The sequence below is a fragment of the Drosophila ficusphila genome, unplaced genomic scaffold (assembly GCF_018152265.1).
Source record: "Drosophila ficusphila isolate 14025-0441.05 unplaced genomic scaffold, ASM1815226v1 contig_791, whole genome shotgun sequence".
NCBI lineage: Eukaryota > Metazoa > Arthropoda > Insecta > Diptera > Drosophilidae > Drosophila > Drosophila ficusphila.
Window position 1 is genome coordinate 12,593,916 of NW_025064737.1, and position 24,016 is coordinate 12,617,931.

The window sequence follows — 24,016 nt, forward strand, 5'->3', positions numbered from 1 at the left end:
AGTGGGTGAGATATACACAAATAAAAACCTGTAGAATCGGATATGTTATAATAATATTATTTGAAATATTTTCCCCCGTGCAGCCATAATACATAAATCATTGTCAGACCAATGCAAAGTCAAACTACGCTGATTATTCCATGTTTAATTAAGCCATTTGCCAGTGGCACTTAAGCCTTATTAATTTGCCGATCGTATGCATATCACTTAACTGGTCAGCTTCTAAACCGAAATGGATTGCTCATGTTTATCACAGCGCCGGGGAGATTCAATAAAGCGTTTCATAAACAATAAATGCCGGGCCATAAATCAGGCAGCTCAAGCGCGGCTCTGCGATGCTGTTGGCTAATAAGCGGGCCAACACCTCGGAGGTCCCACTTCTCGTGGGGGTCCGTCGCACTCGAGTGTTTACCGTACAGCCACCCACTTGACAGGCGCGCGGATCCACTGATGATGAGCGTGATGATGACGCCCTTTCCAGGGCTTTTGTCAGGCGCTTCTGTTTTCTGCTTTCTGTATTTTTTCTGTATTATTTCTGTGTTTTTTTCTCCCCCGTGGATCTTTTCTGGCACTGCCACTGAAGTGTCTGGCTCAAGCGCAGCTTCTTGGCCAACACTTGAGCCATGGTTTTCTCGAGTGTTTGCCAAGCTGCAGCTGACAAATGCTCGAGGGCGTGCTTTTTTCCCTCCGCTGGCTTTTTGGCCACCCAGGGCGCTGGTGCCTGATTTCTTTTGACATGTTTTGAATTCAATTAACCGGCCTAGACCGCCTCCGCCGCTGTTTATTATCATTTCGGGCCAAACTCAATTAGTTAGGCACCCTGAAAAATACTCTACGGCCGATGAGCTTAAGCAGACTTCCGCCATGTTGCTCGTTCCCATTGGAAAATGATTGACAGACGATTGGCATGGATTTGTATAAACAAACTCTCGGTTTAGAAAGGGGAAAATGGAGGGGTTGGGAGGAGGGAGGAAGAAAAGCTGAAAACTCTAGCACCACCATTGTGGAAAATGGAAAGTTTTCTTGCGCGCGGGAGCATTTGGCGTTTCTCAGTTGGTGCGGGCAAAAGTTTATTTAAAAACTAATTGAAAACTGCTACGAATCCCCCATCGTAGTCAAGTAGTTTGGAAATATTTTGCCACCGAGAGAGGGAAAAGCGTCTATTGCCCTCCTTGTCTTTCGCCATTCGCCTCTTGGCCGCTGGAAAAGCAATTTTGTTTGTTTTTCCTGCTGCAACTTGACGGGTGGAAAAGTGCATTTTGTTATTGAATTTTATGCAGCCTGTAGAGGAAAGGTATTTTTTTTGTCTCAAGTAGAACTTTGTACACATACAAATATTTCATTACAATTTTAATAGAAAAAATAGTAGTAACAGTTTCTTCTATTTAAATTGTTTTTTTGTATTTTTTTCTTTTGGTAAGATATTTTTTTATGTGCACAAAAACTAGTCTAATTGAAGTCAGAAAAGTGGAATTTATTCGTATTCTTTGAGGCTGCTGGTTCTGCAAAAATCTTAATCAATCGGACAACTTTCCGCAAGCATCTCGAAGCATTTGGGTTTTTGTCAGCTTTACTCTATAATTGCATTCTGGGGGAGGAAAGGCGGAAGGAAAAGGAAAAGCCAGCAGGAAACTAAAAATGTTTTGTATGTCCGTATAAAGGAAAAATCGCAAAATTTACTGCAAATTGGAATTTTGCGCAATTGTAGAAGGCAGCAGCAGCAGCAAAAAAAAAAAAAAAATGAGAGCAAAAAGAGCGCACCGAAAACAAACATGAAAATGTGGCAACCAAGGCAGACCAACTGTAGTTTTTTCGGAAGCTTTTTGCAATAATAACAACACACACATCGTATATATATGAAAATATATATATATGTCTGTCTGCGTTTGCGTCTTTGGCTCCTGCATCCTTCGTCCTTTAAGCCAATAATAAATAAAAATGCTGGCAAAGCTTGAGAGTGTATGTGTGTGTGTGCGGGTGTGTGGGTGTATGTGAGCCACCCACGAAAATTGCCCTGGCATCAAATTTATTTTCCCCGCCCAAGAGGCAAACTTATTGAGAATCGAGCGCTGGCCATAAAGTCCACAAAGTTATAGTGAAAATTAATTAAGTTTTGCGCTGCGCTTAACAATTCAATTAAAAGCAAAAATGCAAGCGCCTTTATCGCGTACAGCGAAAAGCACTTTGGAAAAAGCTACGAAAACGCACCGCGTCCTAATCGGTTTTCCCCCTCTCTTTCCCTTTTCCCCCCTTTTTCCTCTCGAGCAACACGAGTGCCCTTTCAAGTGGCACAAGTGCTTTTGCACATCGTTATTATAACAATAATAAGCGAGCCAGAAGATGCGGCTCTGGCCAAAGATTAATTGTGTTTGGGTCTCGACGAAAAAAAAAGTTGAAAAAAGGGGGGGAATCTCGAAAAAGTGAAGAGGAAAATGGAAATGGGAGCACACACCGCAAACCGAACTTGGAGTCGTCGGCGTAAAGTGCAATCCACTTGAAGGAATTTACATATCACCAGCAGATACCAGAAGACCGAAGACCGAAGACTGGAGACCGGAGACCGGGCAGAAGATCCAGGGAAGAGGCAGACCCATCTGCAACTTCGACTCCTGACCATGTTGCAGGCAAATGCATTAATCAATTTCATGTTTTCTTAAGCGCGCGCCCGTCGCGATTTGAGTGCCTGGTGGCCCCTCTCGGGGAAATCGAGGGGTATATTGGGGATCCCCCAGCACCCCCCTCCCCCACTCACCCTCCTGAGTGGAATAATCAATTTCGAGGATCATAAACAACTTTTAATGAAGTTGTTAAGTGCCAGCAGCTAGTTTCTTCTCTTTTCGCTCTCGGCGGCTAAAGTGCAGCTCACATTGCTCGATAAGCTCTGTGTAATGGACGCCTCCTTCTTGGCTTTCATTTGGCCAGATTCCGTTGGCCAACTCTCACACTCACACACACGCATATACTGTAGGCCAACGCATTTCCATAATTGCTAAATTATGCAAACAATGTTGGAAAGTTGGGGGCGAGGCGCTAGAAAGGTTCCAACAAGTGATTGTTTTGGGAACTTCTTTTGTTTACGTTTTTCGGATTGCTTTTTTTTCCTTCTTTCTGGTAAATTAATTTTACAACTTTTCCGGCTTGGTGTTCCGCTGATTTGGTTAGTGACTCTCTTTGGATTCACGAATTTCCCCATTTCTTTATCGCAGTCTGTAGTTTTTCCCGGGTTTTATATTGAATATTAAGTTGTAAAATTATACAAAAATCAGGGAAGAGAAGAAAGTTCTAACTTTTTAGTATACCTATCTTAATGGTGGATTATAAAATTGTGACTTTTTTATCTAGTGTCTCTGTCTAGGTCTGAAAATAAACTATACTAATTCTTCCGGCTCTCTTGGCTATTTTGGTGCTCCTCATTTGTTTCAAACCCGAGAATCTCCGTCGTTTCTTTATCTAAATTGAGGGTATAGAGTGGTCTGCCTTTTCTCACTCGAAATTGCCTAGGTTCTGTTTGGTTTCGTATTTTTTATTTGGTCTGCTGCCATCGGGTTTTGTTTTATGACCCATTTGGAAAATTCCCCCTCCCCGTTTCCACACTTTTCTGACCACTCGCCAAGCGAACGTCTCCATCGGCGACTAAATTAATCAAAACGAACTTCCGGTTTACGCAAAATGGCGTGAAGTCTGCCACCATTGAATGTGTGTTTCCATTTAGGTGTGGCCAACTATGTAGTAGTGAATGTGTGTGAAAATTAATGAATGAGTTAACTGAAAAATTAATGAAAAGCAGCCAAAGTGAAGGTGGAGCGAAAGCAAATGCCAAAGGTGTTGTGCAAAAGATAAAGCATGGAAAATTTATGAAGGAATTAAAAGGGGGCGGCGAACGAAGGCTACCAAGTTAGACATTTGGCGTTGGGCAATATTTGTTTTGGGCCCCCTAAAATCTGATGATCATCGTCGCCATCATCATCGTCATCGTCGTCGAGGAAGGAGCGTGAAATTATGCAATCCATGGTTCGAGGGGAGTTGGGTCTTCTGGTTTATTTTGTTTGCATGTGCGCAGCGATTCGGGCTTCCTGTTTGCTGGCATTTGAGTTACTTAAGTGTAACTAAAACTTTAAGTAAACACACAAATAACATACTTAATATTAAACAAAAATATACACAGTCTAGGAAGATCCACTGAGGCTGGTGATGATGAAAAGGAAAGCCAACAGGAAACGCCTGGCCGAGAGACTTTTGGGCCACCGAGGCAAACAAAAGATAAAAGCCTGGGGAGTTTAAATTAACCAAAAATTATGCAGGAACATTTGCCGAACGAACTGGGATTGGGGCTGGGGCCAAAGCAGCAGCCCTGACAAATATTAATTTTGTTTATAAACAAGTCTTGGTATACCCAGTCTACTGACCTGCAGCCACAAACAATGTCATCCATATGATTATCGTTACGAGCGAGCCGAGTAATTTTATGCCCACTTGACAAACAGCCATAAACCAGAACGGCAAACACAGAAGTCTTGTCTTTGGGGCCTTCTCATTTTCGGGGGGCCGTACTCTTTATACCCAAAGCAGTAGAAGTAGTATTAGTAGCAGAATGTAGTGTGTGGCACTGTGACAATATTGACATAGGCCTCTGAAGATTCCCCACTCACATTTTCCACCGCTTTTCCCCTGCGCTTTTCCAGGTGATGCCAGCAACGCCAGCATAGGAAGTGGAGAGGGCACCGGCGAGGAGGACGACGACGCGAGCGGCAAAAAGAACCAAAAGAAACGTGGCATTTTCCCAAAAGTAGCAACCAACATATTGAGAGCGTGGCTGTTTCAGCATTTAACGGTGAGTACCAAACAAAATAGAACAGAACACTACCTTCATTTCCACCTCCGATTTCTGGCCAATGGCTTACCGGCACGTCAGAGATGTTATCGCGATCTCGCTGGGAATCTCTGACTGGTTGGGGGCTGGCCCCTCCCCCAGAGAAACTAGGAGCCCAGCCAGCCCCACTCTGATAAGAATGTGGTCTAGCCACACTGGGGGGAAAATAGGTGTTCTCTATCAAGAATAGCAAAGAATACTATAAGTGCAATTTTATACAAACAACACATGAACCAATTAAACATTATTTCTATGTTTGGTTAAATATTTTCCATATTTTTTTTAAATATAGGTAATGTCGTAATAGTATAATGTTTTTAGGGTGATATATTTATTCTCCCAGTGCACCTATTGTTTTATTTTCGTTGTTTTTTCCAACGTGTGGCAGGTTGATAAGATTACCGCATGGGCTCCAATGAATGGCCTGCGTCAATGGGCGTCGCAGTGGGTGGGGAAAACTCAGGAGGGGAAATGAAGAGGAGGCTAAGGAGGGCGGAAGGGAAAGGAAAAGCCTGCACGATGATGTAAACGATAGCAGCCTGGGGAGGCGCCTTTGGAACCTTGATTATATGGCCATTAGGGTGGGAAATGCAAACAAGATTGTGTGCTGTACTTGATCAGACTGAAGAGTTTTCCCCTCCCACCTCCCCTTCTCCTTCAATGCCCTCTCCAAATGCCACACCCAATCGCAGTCCAGTCACTCGGCCTAAGCAGCCATTTAGCCAGTTATCCATTTGGCAATACCCTTTCGGCTCTTTTGGCCCTTTCGGCAGCTTCTTTGCCCGGTCATCGCGTCCAATTAGATTTCCATTTCGGGGCCATCAAAGAGCTCGGCTAAACGGCCTCGAAATGCGGCACTAAAAACAAATTGCCAATGGCAATAACTATTCAAAGCCCCAAACTGCAGTTCAAAGTTCCCTTTTCGGATCTTTTGAGATGCCAAACGGAAGTCCAGTCCAATCCAGCGGATGTGTAATACAAATAAACAGATTTGTTATGCGCCACTTTATGTTAAGCAAAAGGAGGAAAAGTAAAAAGAAAAGTATAGGGGGAAAGAGGAAAAACCAAGGTGGCCAAGGGTTGAATGCGAACTGGCCAAGAAAGAGCCAAACAAAACTATAAGATTTTATGCTGGACGGGTCAAGGAAGTTGCAACTACGTTTTTTGGCCATTACTTTTGGGGTTTTTTTGTGAGTCTGCTGGCCGCCGCAACTGCGTATGTAAAATGATAGAAATCTTAATGGAATTTCGGTAAGCGAGCGTGTGTGTTTGTGTGTGTTGGCCAAAGCTAACGACCAAAAGCTGACCAACGCGATAAGCCAGCGAATCGGAAATTAAAGTTGAGGCTGCGTTTCTGGCCCGAAAATCGTTTTAAAACGCCAGATAGCCACCCCCTTGGGCGAGAAGTAAAGTAAACGGAAGAAGCATTAGCCCAACCACCCCCATTTTACCACCCCCTCCTCATTCCCCCACTACGAACCCCAACCCCCCGGTGACATTGATGAATTGCCGTTTAAATCAGCGCATCACTCATGTTTGCCCAGCGGCAAAGAGCGTCTCGACTTTCACAGCCTGCACATCCTTGACTGACTCCGTCGTCCCGGCTTAATGCCATTAACATTAACAGTTTTTCAACGCATTAGGGAAATTGTTTTTCTTCTGCGCCGCCGACATGCGTTCGAAACTTTAATTTCGTATTCAAAGGCCTTCGATTCGGCATAATGCAATGATTGCCAATTTGATTTATTGGCCGAGGGTATCGAGTCTTTAAAAGAATTAACTTGAGGAGCATAGAACTCTGTGACTGATGTATTTTTTATTTTAGTAGTCTTAGTTTGAAAAGTTTTTAATTGGGGTTTAAAACTTTTATGCAAAACTTCTTTAATTTTCCTGTAAAGCAAAGTTACATTACACAATTAAACCGAAAACCTTTCTGTTGTGTTCAGTGTTTTACTGACTTCAAATATTCCGGTATTATTGATTTTTAAAATATTAAAAATACGTTCAGTTTTAAATTTTCCACTTGAATATAAACAAGACAAGTTAAGTTTTAAATATTTTCCCTTCATAAAGATTTACCTAGCAAGACCTCCAATCGAAATCCGAACAAGACAGACCCCAAATAAGACCGCAATGATGGTGCTAATGAAGTGCATTGCATTCTGGAAAAAAGGGGGCGGGGAGCTTGGGGCCGGGTTAACTGACTGGCCAACCAAAAAACAAAAGGCAGACGGCGGCAGCAGCAACAATAATAACAGCAGCAACATTAAGGGCATTGCATGGCTGCCTTGTTGTTGCTGTTGGCTGATTGCCGTTGTTGCAAAATGGGATTGTTGTTGTTGTTGCTGTTGCTGCTGCTTGGTTGCCATAATTATGGCAGGCGCGCGAATATTTTGTTTACATTTGGCGCGCATTGCAGACAGGCAGCAACAACAACTGCAACAGCAATAGCAACCAAGGCAACGACAACGACAACTACAACTACAACGGCAGCAACACCAGCAAAAAAGTCTCATTTCGCGTGCTCCGCCTACTCGAGCAGTCTGCCACATGTGTGTGCCCATATGCCTTTGTGCCCCGGGTCCGTTCCCATTCTCGATTTCTCGATTTCCCCCAAAAAACCCTCCCTCGCCGGCAATTTTCTTCCGGCTGTCTGTTGTTGCTGTTCTGCTTTTGGGCCTACGTTTTGACGTTGCTGGTTGCTGTTGTTGTTGCTGTTGTTGTTGCTGTTGGTGTTGCTCTTGCTGTTGCTGTTGGTATTGCTGTTGTGCCGTTGCCGTTGCAACTTGCAACCCCCGAAAAAAAAGTGCGCAGAGCGCGAAATGTTAAGCCATGGCAAAATGGCCAAAGGAAGCCATAGAGGGAGGCGGTGGGGCGCGGAAGGGGGCCGATGGGCGGGGCAGGGGAATTAGGTGCAGTCGCGGTGAAAGAGTTGCATTGTTGTCAGCAGAGTCATGTTGCAACGGCGCTTAGTGTGTGGCATGCTTCAAGGTGTCGGATCAAGACGAAGCTGCAATGCGCTGCATGCGGAAAATATATTAAACTTATATTATTTAATTTTTTAATAATATTAGTTGCAGATATAATAAAAAGGTTTTTCTTAAAAAAAGTTTAGCTAGAAGAAGCTGCTTTTAAATGTTCAAAAGAGAATTTAAATATTCCTTTTTTATATTTATTACTTTTCAACTGCATAAGCTTTTCTTGCCTTGAGTAGTTTTTAATTAAATGCATCTTAAAAGCCTTTCTTTTAGTTATTAAAAGGCTGATCCCCCTTTAAGCCTCAAATCTCTTTGCTATTTATTTTCTTTTCAAGCACACAAAGTGTCAGTCGTAGGGCATCTTCACAACTTTATAACCTCCTCCCTCGACACGCTGCAAATTATTAAGATTTTTTTTCTTTCCTGGCCCCCACAAAGCAGGAGGATGGGGACAATATTGCGATTAGTGCCGGGCCTTCTAGCTCACCTTATCATCATTGGGGGCTTTCGAGGGGAAAACACTCATTTGGCTTTGTTTAGACTGGAAAAAAATCTTCATAATGGCCAACAGTCGCCTTTTCTTCGCTGTGCCAATGCAATTTTCACCGCTGCAATTTGCTGTTGCTGTTGCCGCTGTGGATGTTGCTGTTGTAGCTGCAGCAGTTGTTGCTGTTGCCGTTGGCTTGTTTCACAAATGGCGTCGCATTTGGCGTTGTTAATGGCGTCGGCATCGTGGTCTTCGCGTGTGTGAGTGTGTGTGTGTGGGGAGGACATGGACGGGGGGAGGAGGAGCAGGAAAGGGGGGCGGACTTCTTGGGCTTGTTGTGCCATGTGTCACGGCGTTGCAGTCATGTTGACATCATTGGGCCCGGGTCCAATGAAACGGGGGCCTTGGGCCTGCCACTTGTCAGCAGGGGGAGGTAGTAGCAGCAGTAGAAACCCCCTTCTCCCCCTCTTTCCCTGCCCCCAACCATTTCCCCACTTCCCACTTCCATCCGTGTGCGATGATTGTTTTAAATTCATTTGCCAAGTTTAAATAAACACACACAAAGTGAAAATATGCTGGCAAAAAATAAAAGTGGAGCGGGTTAAGTTGCCACAGGGACAGCGGCAGGCAGAAATCACAAAGAAAGAGATAGAGAAACAGCAACAGAAAGAGCAAGAGAATGGGAGCGAGAAAGAGATGGCGAACGACTGTGGGCTGGGGCGACAACTTAAAGGCGTGACAGTAATTAATTATTTTGTCGTATGGTAAATTAATAAACCAAATGGACTTTGTTTCTACTTGACATGTTATGCACTCTCTGTATATCTCTTCGCATGTGTCTGTGTGTGTGTGTGTGTGTGTGTGTGAGTGCGAAATGCATAATTGCTTTCATTAGTCTAATTGGTGCAACAAAGTGCAGCTGAAAGAAAAACGCTTAAGCAGACAGAGACAGCAGGTTGAAGAGGGGAAATGGGGAAAAAGGGACAGAGTGCTAAGCTCTTGGGAGCACACAACGCAGAGTAGGCGTTGAAAGAAAAGCTTTTGCAAATGAAATATATGCACTTCTGGTCCCCCAAGAGTCTGAAGAGTCAACGAACTTGACCTGCCAGATATAATAAGGATTATACTCTGTTGGGGAAAGTCTGTCATATTTATAGTGGGTGAGGAAATCTTTGTTCGTGTTGTAAGTTTCATAATTCAAACTGAAATATTCTTAGCTTTGCAATCCCTTTGCCTTTCCATCTTGTTGTTTTGTAAATATATTAAAACATATAAATAAGAAATACAATTTGAGATGCAGAAATCAAATTATATATATCGAATCTTATATAAAGTTTCTTAGATAATAATACAAAATCAATAGAAACTTCTCCAGCCTTGAAACTGACTTATATAAACTTCCCTGTAAAACAAGAATAAAATCTAAAATATATGCTTTTGCTCGAGTATTAGACTCTTAATTATTCTTGGCTCGCAACCCATTCCTTCCTCTATTGACAACCACAAAGTTGTCCCTGCTATTGCCAGATGTCTCGACTCGTGTTGGCCACAACATCAAATCAATAACCAGGCTCCACCTGCATCCGAAAACCACCTCCTTTCCGATCCCTTCCTATCCTTGCCTTGGGAGGAAGCCATCTCTGCAAATAGATGTGCGCCACAAAGTATGCTATAAATTCCGTTTTAATTTACCTGCATGTAATTTATGCCTTCTGACTTCTTGAACATTTTATATGGACGGGAAAACGAGGTGCAGCTAGCAGTTGGAATGGGGAACATTGCCATTGGCATGTCCATTGTATTTACATGCTTCCTACGTTTATTTGTCAATACGCAAATTTCATATAGTATTTGGTATCTGCTATTTGTTGTTCTTGTTCTTGTTCGAAGTGCGGGCGTGTCAGGCTGAAAGTCCTGGCCTCGACAGGACAGCAAACAACTATTGCTGGCGGGCAGGACTGCTCGGACTTGGACAAGACAACACGTAAAATTTATTAAACACAAACAATAAGGCAAATGCATTTAAGGAGCTCCAAGCGAGCACACAGAGAGCCAAGCCTTCTGCAGGACAACAACGGCAACTAAATTGCATTACAGACATTTGCCAGGACATGCCGATACACACACACACACACACATACACATTCGTACACAAAGACGAAGACAAGGATGTGCAGCGTTGCACATTTCGATTCGAATGACCCCGCCTTATGTAACCCCGGATGTAGATGTGGATTCCCCAGTTTGGGTGACAGTTCATATATATTTTTGGGGGTCGCCGTAAATTCCCAAACAATTTCTTGGCCAGCCAGTCCCCCAGTCCACCAGAAGCAAATTGCATTTGCCGGCGGATTCGGGACTCCCTTTGGAATCACAATTATCGACGGGACGACGACGGGTGACGAGTGCCGAGTGCCGAGAAGCTGAAGGATCCGCCCACAGCTGCCGGAAACGCTGGCGGCCAGTCGAGGGTTAAAACACAAAGGCTCCTTCTCCGTTCGCCGAGCACGCGCACAAGGATATCCCGATTTTTCGAGGGCGAAACAAAGCCAAATTCGTTTGACAGCTACTTCCGCCGAAGAGAGATCCTTAGAAATAATTTTTTGACAGCCGCCAGGTGACTGGTTAAACCCCTTTTTTACCTTTTCTGCACTGAGGAAATTATGTTAACTACCTTTTAATGGGAATTATATTTAAAGTTCTCACTCTTTCCTAATCATATAATATCTGAAACAATTTTTTATTGTGTAGTTGCTAGCCCAGCATTAATAAAGTGAATTGAGCTGTGCGATCGAAATCGTTGAATCAACAAAAAGTGCACAACAACTAGGCAAATAAAACAAATTGTAATAAGCGCCAGGCCAGTGCAGCGATTAGATTAGCTGCTGGGCAGTCAGTCCTAAGGGGGTTAAGGGGATCCTAGGGGGCGGGGCGGAGCGGCAGTCCAGGGGGAGTGGCACTTTCACTTTAGTCGAACTATTTACCCACTGACGCCACTGTGTCGGCGGTTCGACTGCAAGATTTATGGGAAGTGGACTACTCGGTGGCATTTGTTTGCCCATTTGGCGCTAGACACGCGTTCCCAATGCAGCAAACGCCTCCCTTTCAGCCCCGCCCCCTTTCCACTTCACCTCCTCCTTCCCCTTGAACCCACTGAGGTAGCGGCAATTGAGGACACTTTGAGTGGCACTACTGATAAGAAGGAGGCACCGCATGCGGCCCTCTGATAAAACTAAAACACCCGAAAACGCTGCGTTTCAAGTGCAGTCTGACAGGTTCCCATTCGGTTTTATTGCGTTCATGATTGATCGATTGTTTGGCCCGTTGGCTAGATAGATTGTAAATTTGGGCAGTGCAACAGCTCTCCCAACTCCCGAAATCGTGTTCGATATAACAAGGTTTTAGGGTTGGGGTTACAGTTTTTAATTAAATTAAATTCAAGCGATTTCAAGGTGTAACGAGAATGTTAAAAATGTTGATGGGTTTGTTTACCCTTTAACAAGCTCTTATAATATGATTACAATGTTCATTAGACCGATAAGAATTTAGGTGTTATTTTGGAATATGTAAATTTTTCACTAATATATTTAAGACCCCTCAAATTTGTATTTCAAAAACACAATTCCCTCTTAATTCCAGCATCCCTACCCATCCGAGGACCAGAAGAAACAATTGGCCCAGGACACCGGCCTAACGATACTGCAAGTGAATAATTGGTGAGTATATCCGGCGAGATCTGATCGGATCGGCTCAGATAGCGTTTCAAACACAACGTCATTATGCGTTAACCGATGCCCTGGGTTGGCCATTACTCACACGCTTTATGCACCAACGTGGCCGTAAGACTAAACCCGAAACCAAAACCAGAGCACACACGAGAAAATAACATAAGACTATCTGGGCAAAACAAATTTATAAGGCAGCCCACGCCGAGGAAATAGAACCTGCCACCGGCCGACTCGAAGCGAGAGGTGAAAAGAATGTGGCAAACAAAATTATGGGCCTTGTTAAGAGGGGGGACACAAACTGGAAATCCTAGAGATCCCGAAGTGCATTAGGCTGGGGAGACAGGACCAGGAAAGCAGAGACGGCAACTTCATCAAATTTTGCACATTATGCGACAGCCTGCAGAACTTGACACTCGGCAAGACGGGAAACTGCAGAGCTGCAAGTTGCAAGCTGAGAACTGAGAACTGAAAACTGCAAATAGCAAACAGAAAACAGCTAGCCAGCTAGCAAGATGGGAAAAATAGAGGATGGAGATGGAAAAGCTTGGGAGCAAGTTAAAAGCGCTGCTGAATCTTTTATGCAGCCCGGGACGAGGTGGCTTGGCCTGCGGAATGCTTTTAAGCTGCGACAGGCCACAATAAAATCCGGCGAGAAATGTGTGAGAGCTCGGCCGCCTGGCAGGCACTCAGCTCAATTAAATTGAATTTCGCGCTCGCCGGAGCACACTGCAAATTAACAAATAGTAGCCGAAGGACCCTGCCCTTCCGATTCGCTTAGGCACGCAATGCTGCGTAGAAAGTCCGGGGAAAGCAGGGAAAGGTCCTGGGGAAAATCAGGGGGCGGAGGGGAGGAAAAAGGAGCAGGGAAAAGAAAGAAAAACCTTGGCAGAAAATAGCAAAATAAAATGTTGACACTTTTGGTTATTTATGGGCAGGCGGGCAACACCTTTTGCCTCAGCAGAAGGACACTAATCCTGGGGGAATAGCCCCCTGCAGGACTAAAGGACTATCTCTCTAAATGTGTATTTATTTTGCGCAATTTGAGGCGGGAAGAAAGTCGGCATAAGAAGCCATTCAAATGACCAGGAGATTCTGGAGAAGTCCATTAACACCCAATAAGATGGCCAGACAGCAGAAGTAACTTTCGTAATCGAAAAAGTTTCGCTTTTTTTTCTGCTCCCCGCTGCCAAGCAAGTTTTAAATATTAACGCTTAGTTACAGCTGCAGAAAGAAAAGTTATAATTATGGCGTAAGTACATAAATAACTCGGCAAATGTTTGCCAACTTCTGTGAGTTATCCCTCCCGATTTGAAGCCATATATAGCTGTAGCTTTAGGTATTCTTTTCCTCATCTGCAATCGTTCCAATCAAGTGCGAGGCCAGCGGGCAAATCGATTTGCAGCTTACAAGCCGCACATCTCTCGGATCCTCGGCTCCTGCATCTTGAAATGCGAAAAGAAGCGAAATATCTATATGGCCAAACGGAACTCAATTCCATTTTGTCGTTTTGATAAACGATTTCAGGGCGTTGCAACAATTTCCGCCCCAAAATGAGATGAAATCAGGGGCAGATCGCAAACGAACTGCAAATTGAAAAGTCAAAGGGGCGAGCGGTGAAATGTTCCCTTTTTCAATCCGTTTGAGGAGGAGTTCCCAAGTGCATTAACCTCTTCGCTAACTCGGTTTTGGGCTAATGCGAGTAGCTGTATCCATTGCCGTTCTTTCATCTGTAGCTGTGCACTTGAGAAAAAATTTTAAAAATATTTGCAATCCCTTTTCTTAAATCAGTTAGCTGACAAATCAATAAATTAACAAAAAGAAGGGGATAAGTTCTCATGTATGTATATGCAGTTTAAATTAAAGTACGTTGCAATTATTTACTCAGGCATATCTTTAATAGTTTTTTATCAGTGCACCTGTAACTGATTCCTCTGATGTTTTTCCTTTTCCCTGTTTGGCTTTTTGCCGTGTGGTTTCGTTGTTTGGCAGATATATATATTTTTTTCACCGAGGCCGTGTCAAAGCTTGCGGGTAACATCGTCTTGGCCAAGTGACTGTCACTCCGCCGGCGGCTTTCTGCTTTAATCATTTTGCTCTTTTTGCGCTTTTTGTGTCGCCACTGATCCTGCGGATCAACGGGCAACTGCTTATTATTTCTTATTGCATTTATTAAACGACAATCATAACCAAAGTCGGCGCGGCCCATTGATCTGGCTGGTTGGAGGGCAGCAAAAAGTGTGACTCTGGCGGAGATTTGCTTTGGTTTATGGCTAAGTTGGGCACATAAAGCAGCGCGCTACCGTCCAAATCCGGGCCAATTCATGCATAATTCATGGCTCCTTTTCGGTTGTGTGTGTTTAATTAGGGACTGCCACTAAAACGATATCTCCTTGTGTGCTTACAGGTTCATCAATGCGCGGCGAAGAATCGTCCAGCCGATGATCGATCAATCGAATCGTGCAGGTAACTATCGTTCTTACTTATAAGAATCTTAAAACAAACAAAAAATAACCATAACTATGAAATGGCGCTGATCTAAGAATTAAGTGCGGTGAACCGAGAGGTTTGCCGTGCTTACTTTTGCAAAATATCCACTCGAACGCAATTTCTAATTATGTGCATTTTTTCTCTTTTTCCCGCTTTGTTCTCTGGGCGACTTACCAACAGTCTATACACCGCATCCAGGTCCCTCCGGTTATGGCCACGACGCCATGGGCTACATGATGGACAGCCAGGCGCATATGATGCACCGTCCGCCCGGAGATCCGGGCTTCCACCAGGGCTATCCGCACTACCCGCCCGCCGAGTACTACGGCCAGCACTTGTAATCCTCGTAATCCGGAATCCCGCAATCCCGGATACCCGCCAGCGGAGCCGGAGACCCGGAAACAGAGAGCTCTCCGGAAGCGATCAAGCCAAAATCATAGCTTAAATTTTACCACCCACTGGAGATGATGAAGAAGAAGAAGCAGAGGAGCTGTAACAAAAACAAAAAACAGAAAACTAAAAAAAAAAAAAAACAAATGGAGCTGGAGCAGTCCGATCCGATCCCAAAACTAGCATACCGCGTGGCAATATCAGTCAAGTAAAAATAGCAAACAAAAAACAACAACAACAAGCAAAGAACAACCGTAGTGAAATCTATAAAAATGATATTAGCTAAGCAAAAACAACAACAACAGCAGCAGAACCCTGATGAAGAAGAAGAGGAGGAACAACAACAACAAAAAACAGCACCAACTAAAACAAACCACATCAAAAAGAAAAGCAGAAATTTTAAAGAAACTATTTGTGTATACCTTAAACATAAATAACAAAAGCAGAAAAAAGGGAAAATAAAAACAAGAAAAAGATATTTATGCATAAACAAAAATGAAACGCTTAGCTATAAGTTAAATAAACAAAATAAAACCAGAACTCACACCTACACACACCCCCAAAAACACACACACACACACTCTAAAAACAACAACAATTTGAAATGCAAATTTTTATGTTCGAAGCTGCAGAATGCAAAATACACAACATTTTTAAAGCATGAATTTAGGCGCAGTCCAGAAAGAAAACAAAATGGAAAACTGAAAACTGAAAAATGAAAACACACACAAAATTTAAACGACATTTCGTTCAGAATTGTTATAGATTTTAGTTTGAATTTAGAAAATGCCCTGCCCCACCAGAAAATCAAGAAAAACAAACAGCAGCACGAAATTTAATAGAGTTTGAATATAATTTGCGGAATCGAAGGAGAATTCTTTGCTAGTTCTTAGTTTCATTTTAGTTATGTAACAAGTCAGTTGTAGTAACGCTTTGTTTTCTATACCTTTACGCATATGTATATGTACATACAAAACAAATCGATAACGAACTATAGATACACCCGTACATCTATGTTTAGGCGATAGAACCCTACTATATATCCTACGTTTAGACGATTAATTTAAATAAATTGAATTGTTTTCTAATTTTACGCCTTGCAACACTTAAGTAAAAACGAAATGGAATTTAATTTTTACAAAAAGAAAGGAAGATTGACGACGAGGGAACACTATGATTTGAATGGATTTGAATTTGTTTTAAAGTTTTTATCGTGTGTGGATCTTGTAGTATTATTTTCCAACTGAAGCACACGGACCGATTTGAATATATATGTATATGTATGGATTTTATGCGAGATACAAACAATACGATACAAATAATGGCATAGGCATATACATAACTCTGAATATGTATACGTAATATTAATAATAAATTATGCTTACGTTTAAACTGTACTTTTATTTATGTATTCTAATTTGTATGCGTTAATCCTTAGTTAACTATTATTATTATTACATTTACTTAATTAATGATTTAAATTTAACTAATTCAAAACACTGAGCAAGAGGATAGAATTGTACGAGAGATGATTTATTGATGAAAACAAAAATGCATATATGAGAAAATATTTGAAAAAATAATCTTTATTCGTGTTTTTATTTGATTTTGGTTTGGCTTTGATTTTTCCTTACAGCGGGGCAAGGACTTTTTATTTTTTGAGGGGATACACACTCCAAGAGCTTTATCTCCTCTGCCAGGATATTTTGATTTTTTACTCCTGTTGGATCTTTTAGCAGACATGCGTCACATGCTAAGGAACTGAATTGAATTTACATTGCTTGTGAATCTGATTAATCTTAAATGGTAACGAATATACGTAATTGCAGAGGGCAACAAATCGAACTTTAAGTATTTAGTTTGGAATTTATTAACTATAAATAGATTGAAGGTGTGGAAAGCAAGTACCTATTTTAAAAATACAAACGCGAAGCAAGATGGATTTTTTAGCCGGCTCTTTGAAGGGAACTTGAGCTTCTTTTGCATGGGAAACCATAATTTCATTGGCAAACACACTTAGGCAAACTCATCTAACTACTTACCGACTACACTCGAAACAATCACTCAAATGTATACGAACTTCTCTAAGAATCCCCAAGAATGAAAACCTTATGCGAATTTTTTGCACCTAACAAGCGAAGCGATAAATTTATTTACAAAATTTGCTAAACTGCAAAAGCTGTAATTGCGAAATGAAATTGAAATCGAATTTGAACGCAAATCGAAACATTTTCACAATTATACAACAGAACTATACGATATACGAGTACGAGTACGCATCGCTAGTAATTTATTAGACTATATATAAAGTAGTTAAATAATCGACACAACAATTGACTTGAGAAACGTTTAAACGCAAATTGTACAGAACGCCTTAAATGAGAAACCAAAGTGGAAGCATTGAATGAATGAATGATGTATACGAGTCTATATACAGAACATAAACTATACCTAGTTATACCTAATTAAATTTTAATAAATCTTGAATAGTATATATCTCTATATCATACACATTATGGCTTAAGAAAAGGGAACCAAATGCAGTCGAATCGGATGGCGGCGAGTGATACCTCACAGAATTCCCGAAAGTTTTCAAGTATTTTGTACGAGCTTCTTTTATATGCCCCTTCAAAATTCGATTGTCGGGATATCCCATATCTGCCCAAAGTATCTGGGAGATTTGCTCGCTGTTTTCTGGAACGACAAGAGCTTGTAAATTAAATCAGTACGATTTATTTGAGGGGACAAGGCAATATGTGTGCGTATCGGATCGGTGTGGATAGTACCCACAATAATCCAAAAAAGAGTTATACGATTCTATATGCATTGTACATGGACGAAACCAGATCGGAGGCTTTTTACGTTTGAAATCATTTTCGTGTCAGAATTTAAATTAAAATGTGATTTTTCTCGAAACTTTAATGTATACGCCGTAAATATTATGAATATGATTATTAAGTGCTGCAGCAACATTATTATTACCATTATGATTATTACGATTGATAATACGATTATAAATTTACATATTCGAGTGTAATGTATGTAATAAATATTGTACATTTTTGATAAATTCCCCCTAGAGTACACTGTAAATATAGCGCAACATTTGCATAGTTCACCCACACTTAAGTACATTACACTAATTATAGAGCTAAGTCTACACTAATCTAAAGCTAGATCCTAGCGCTAAATGGTAAGGGACTAACGGAGGCGAAATGCAACCCTGAGCATAGACTAAAGTGCACCAGAAAACCAAAAAACAAAATGAGAAGACAGAAGAACAATTTATACAACTTACCCACGCGACAGCATCAAGTAAATCCAAAAGAATGAAAGAGGTAGAAATAGACAAAGACACACTGGCGAGAAAGAGAAAGAGAGAGCGAGCGAGCGAGCAAGAGATAGCCAGCACATGAGTTAGAAAGGGAGAGCTAACTCAGTAGTTGCGAAATCCAGTAATTAAATCAATAAAACAAAAGAAAAACTCTAAGAAGTAAAAACTATAAATATATTTATATGGAGAATTGAATTAACTAAATGTTTGTGCGTGTAAAAATTAACTTTAACTAAATTGCTAGACTTAAAGGCCAGAATGAATTAAATATAAATATATTGAAAGGAACAGTATCATTAAATTAATTAACTAATTGAAGCTTCTATGTAAAGAACTAAAAACCAATTAACGAATTCCTGAACTTGTTGGTGCCACAAATCGCAAGATGTACGGCGTTGCAACAACAAGGGCGAACCAGAATACGAGGAAATATTGAACATAATTTTCAATTGTAATAAATTATGAAATAAAAGATTATGAAAACCAAACGAGACGACGGTCTTTTAAATTGGCGTGCGATGTGTGCACATGGTAACGGGTTCACGGCTTGACCTCTGACCAAAAACTCTGCCCACCATGGGAATGGGAAATCCTGACCGTCCTGCGTCCTGACAACTGACGTGGGTCCGCTCGCAATTTGCCAGCTGTCAGTTGGCCCTCGAACCCGCACTGGAACTCATACCCAAAACCCCATCCCAGTCCCAAGCCGAAACTCCTTCCCCAACTGACCCTGCTTTCGACCCGCTCTTGACCGTTGCGTGCCCCGTCCAGTGGCCAGTGTCCAACGGCCAGTATATATGCCACACATTATATCTCCGGCGCTCTCTCGACCAATATAATTGAACTATAATTGCCCCGAAATGTTCGTGCGGAGCACGCTTCATCTGCTCGACTTCCGCCCGGCTTTCGTGATCGTTTAGACCCGGCATTAGTGGGTCCAAGTCCTTAGCTGGTGTGAACTGAATGCACTTCTGCTGCTCTACTGGTACACTGAGAGAAAAAAAATCAATTCTGGAGAAATAAAATTGATTATAAAGGCTTGCAAGGTAAGAATACATACAAACTTTCCTTCGCATGTAAGGTGTTGTTTCTTAGATATTAGAAGTAGATACAGATATTGTTTAGTGAAAGAAATCATATTTCGAAACTGATAGAACTCGTTACAACTTATCTTACACCTCAGTTTGAAAGCATAATTTTTTCTCTAAGTGCTGCTCCAAATACCAGGGTACTCTCCACTTCATTGGGTTGTTATTTTTTGGCAGGCGCTGCTAATGCCAATCGAGTGGCACCCGACAACAGCTGCGTGGATTTCCACGCCACCGCCGAGTGGCTGGCCAAGAAATTCAATTAATATTAATTAGCCAAGGTGTCGAGCTGGTGGCTCTCCCACTGGATCTCCGGGTCTCACGCTGTTGCTCCTCGCTGGCCAACACACACACAACCACACACACGCCGCTATTCACGCACTATTTCGGCCAAAAGCAGACAGACAGACAGATACTTACACGAACACAGATAAATGGAGTTTTAATCATTTTCCAAGTGTGAAAATTAGTTGCGTTTAAGTTGCCTATAATTAGTGGGCAGAAACCCCCAGTTTTGTCCGTCGGCGGCTGTAATTACTTTTACGAGCTGTTTACAGCTGCTCCAAGTGGTCATTATGTGGTGGTGGCGTATAAAAATGTTCCGTTGTCAATTTATGCAAATTTTCTTATTTCCCCGAACCCCTATACCTCCTCAAAAAAGGGACACAAAAAGTTTCCGTTGTGTCCACCTACACAAAGTTCCTTAAATTGCCTGCACAATTGCAGAGGACGACATCCCGGGATTCCCGCCCTGCGGCTCTTGTTTTCAAAACTTTAATTTATTTTCATTGCGCATTTTGATGCTCGTAATTCCCTCGTTATTGTTGCCTCCTGTTTCCAGTTTCCCAGTTCCCAGTTCCCAGTACCCACTTTCCCTGTTGCGACCACCCAACCCATCCCATTCCACCCTATTTTTCCCGCTCCGAGTGTCATAATGTCACGCTCGGTGTTGGCATCATTACTTCTGCCATTGTGCTGGCTGGCTCGCTTTGCATATGAATATGATTTGGTTTGGTAGCGAAAACAGTGTAAACTGCGCTTACACAGCCACATTTACAGCCCTTAGCCCTTAGCCCTTCGACTCATCCCATCCCATCCCCCAGTGGTTGCTATTTTAATTTCGCTTTTTTTCCCCTTCAGCCGAGCGACTTTGTTGCGCTCTCTCCACTTTTATAATTTCAAAACAGATTAATGTTGCGCATATGTGACACCATTTTATGCGACGGGTTTATCTCCTTTATGGCATCATCGTCGCATCTCGGCCAGGAAAGTGCGGCCCGTTTGAGCCGGGGGTTCAGCGGGTTCAGCCGGGGTCTTAAGTGGGATCAGCATCGGCATTGGGTTAAATGCCCGGCCAGATCAAAGCAGGTGCGAGCGTATTATGAGCAATTTCTGCCCGGCGGAGGGTGCGTTCAACTGCGATTCTGTGTTTGTTGGGGGGAGAGATGGCAAGAAGTGGGGTTTAAAGGGTCAAAGGTATTTCTTTCAGAAAGAAGCCAAAGAATGATTCCTTTACAGCTTTAATTTCAGCTTTTATATGAATATATTTATTAGTACGAAAATGTTTTTTTCCAATTTAAACATACAAGAAACAAACAATTTATTCAATATTAGATGATTATTAAGATGAGTAGCAACATTATTTAATTTATATAGCTATTGATGATAATGTATAACAAAGCTTCCCATTGATGGAAGCATACTTTAAGTTTTTCGGTTGTTTTAAAATTTTTTGTTATTCTGTAGAGAGTTGCCGCAAACCATCGGCATACAATGGGTATAGATTTCCTTTGTGCCTGCCCAGCTCCACTAATTTGGCATTCATTAGGTTCGGTTCTCCCGTTTCCTTGGCCAAATCTATTTAGCGGCATTAGCCATTGTTTTTCGGCCTGTAATGCGATATCGCAGCGAGAGCCATCCATTCAAGACACGCGTTTGTCAAACCATTCATTCCCCAGCCAACCAACTCACTCACTGACTAACTCACCCATTCATTCATCCACGGCTCCATTCAGTCGAATTTGTAGCCTGGAGCTAGGATCTGGAGAGCTGCGAAGTCCGAGGCTCATTAATGCACTTTGCATAATCGCAAAATCATTCAGACGACAGACAATGGCGAGTGCGATGTGTTTTTGCGGGGGCGTTGGTGTCAAGTGGAGTAAGAGCAAGAGTAAGTGTAAGAGCTGGAATTGAAATGTTTTCGGATAATTTAAATGACTTGAATTATGTAAATTGTCGCCCCAGACAATGCACTTGTAGCGGGAGAGGGAATACGGGGTTGGGTAACTGAAAGCCAGACGATATCGTGCGGCCCGCACTAGATTCACTTACAAATTTAATTAAGCTCAATTGAAAGTAACACCACGAACGACGGCGGCAACGGCGACGACTGGCGCATTCGTTCTGAGATCCGTGTGGCGACAATCCAAAACTTTGTTTTGACAATTGATTCAATGAAAAATTTAGTGCACTGCCAGTTGGATATTCTCCGTTGGAAGCTGTCCGCTTTCGCCCGGTGTCCAGTTGTCCGCATGTCCGTTGTCCGCCCACGCGAACCTCGCGGACAAACGGACAGCTTCAATATGTCATGGGGCTGACTTTTGTCTCAATTGCCTTTGCACTTTCATCGCGGCATGTCGCGTGTACTTGTCCCACTTACTATACTCGTACGTTCCTGGCACAATTTCCCTGTATCTTTGTATCTGTAGCCTGTATCTGTATCTGTATCTGTAGCTATATCTCTCTCGCCGCGCTGATGTCTGCATTTACATAATTGAATTTGTTTGCTTGATTGTCGAGCTGTCGATGGTTCGTTCGCTGGCTCGTTTGGATGTTTTGCGCCGTGCGGGAGGCATCATCAAATTGACAATTGCTAGTTCCGGTCGTTTGCAGTTTGAAGTGCCATCGATGCCGGCCTGCAGATACACACACACACTCCCACACACGCACACACATACAGGGAGTACGGCCTCCGGAGTCCGGAGATATACACTCGTTCAAAAATCTGGAAAGGGCCCTCATCCGCCGGCGCAAAAATCAACGCAATTTGTCAATAAAAATGTAACTCGAACAGATTGTGAAGTGTGCGAATGTGCTCGAAACAATCGGCGGGCATAAATTATGGTCCATATACGCTCCTGTATGGATGTGGTGCTGGTGGTGCTGCTGATGCTGCTGATGCTGCTGCTGCCCGGTGGTGCGATGTGCGGTGGCTTCTGCGGTTGCCCCTGGATGTTGTTGCTGTTGCTGTTGTTGTTCGGCGGTGGCCTCCATCTGCGGGCTTGTCTGCGATTCCGATTTCGGGATGCTTGACTTTAATGCGTATAATGATTTCCAATGCAGATTAAATGATCAGATTATGGCCACTCGAGCTGCTCGAGAGATCTCTGCGGATCTGTGGAGTGGAGTGTGCCTGCGGGCTCCATTTGGTTCGGTCCACCCCGAATCGGTTTGATTGCGACTCTAAAGACGTTTGGGAAAAGCTGCCCGGCCAACAGCGATTGCCATTATTAATTTAGGCACATTTCGCTCTGCTTGAGCAATTCAATTATTTAAAGCAACCTCTTACTCTTCGCATCGATAAAATGCCGCAAACAAAAAGCAATTTAATTTTGAATTAGTCGCTAAGACAGTCTGCTTATGTGCCATTATAAATAGCAATATATGCGTACATTACATACTCCTATGTACAACCAATCAAGTTTAATGCATTTAACTGCAATCAAAAATGGCTGTTCTTTGCATTCCGAACTCTCGCACACACTCAACATCGCTCAGGCAAAAACCTTTCAACAGAATTTATATAAATGCTGTCAATGCAGGCCGGCCTGCCACGCCCACTCCCACGCCCACTGTCGGTTTTGCCAGCCAAAGCGAAAAATACATTTAAATGAAAGTGCACAGAGGGAAATTAAAAACTGATGGTTGACATTGTCTCTAAAATGATATCATTTGTGTCAAATGTTGATTTTAAATTGGGTATTTATTATAGTGCCCTACTGCATATTTTATGATTACTTAATTCAAAAAGTAATTTACCTTACATTTTTATTAGTGTGACTTTGTGGGAGTGTATGGTTTTTCAGCACTGAAAAGTAAAACATGAGGACGGCAATGGGAAAGTTTCGTACTGCAGATGTAGCTACAATAGAATTTATATTGAAAACTAAGGAAAATGTTGCAGTCGGGAAAGAACAAGACATTTTACAACAATTGCAAATGTCTGTGGCCAAAAACTGTGCGCATGTCAACAAATTTACCAAAATTCCCACTCCTTCCCCCATTTTTGGAGTGCGTGTGAGCCATATTATAAAAGTCACAATAATAATTTCTTAAAATCTTTGCATATTTTTGGCTGCAACCGAAGGCGATGATGATGGTGGAGATGATCACGATGACAATGAGGATGTTGCTGTTGTGGCATGCATTTTATTTTATGCTTCCTTCCGTTGAAGACCCCTTCTACTGTGTAGCTTATATAAATTCGAGTATATTCTCAAGATTCAACCCACACAACGAGATAGAGATGAGAGAGACACACATGGATGGATTTTTCGGTGGGGTTGTTTATATATCCGCACTTAATGCTTAATTCAGTTACAGCTGCTCTGCTTTGACATTGTTGTTGTTCTGCTTGGCAGAGTGACATTGTTCC

The 24,016-nt window shown here is 42.4% G+C and overlaps 1 protein-coding gene across 3 annotated transcripts in view; it reads left to right on the top strand.

Annotated features, from left to right (window-relative positions):
• LOC108087072 (homeobox protein homothorax) overlaps positions 1-15,120 on the top strand; it is a 112,624-nt gene extending 97,504 nt beyond the window's left edge. For 2 of the 3 annotated variants that reach the window (XM_043209136.1, XM_043209138.1), the window contains exons 11-14: positions 4,683-4,831; positions 11,975-12,051; positions 14,468-14,526; positions 14,731-15,120. In XM_043209136.1, the coding sequence (XP_043065071.1) occupies positions 4,683-4,831; positions 11,975-12,051; positions 14,468-14,526; positions 14,731-14,891 (446 nt within the window). In that variant the 3' untranslated portion in view covers positions 14,892-15,120. The remainder of the gene's footprint in view (positions 1-4,682; positions 4,832-11,974; positions 12,052-14,467; positions 14,527-14,730) is intronic. The other variant, XM_043209137.1, reaches the window with a different exon arrangement.
• The last annotated feature ends 8,896 nt before the right edge of the window (positions 15,121-24,016 follow it).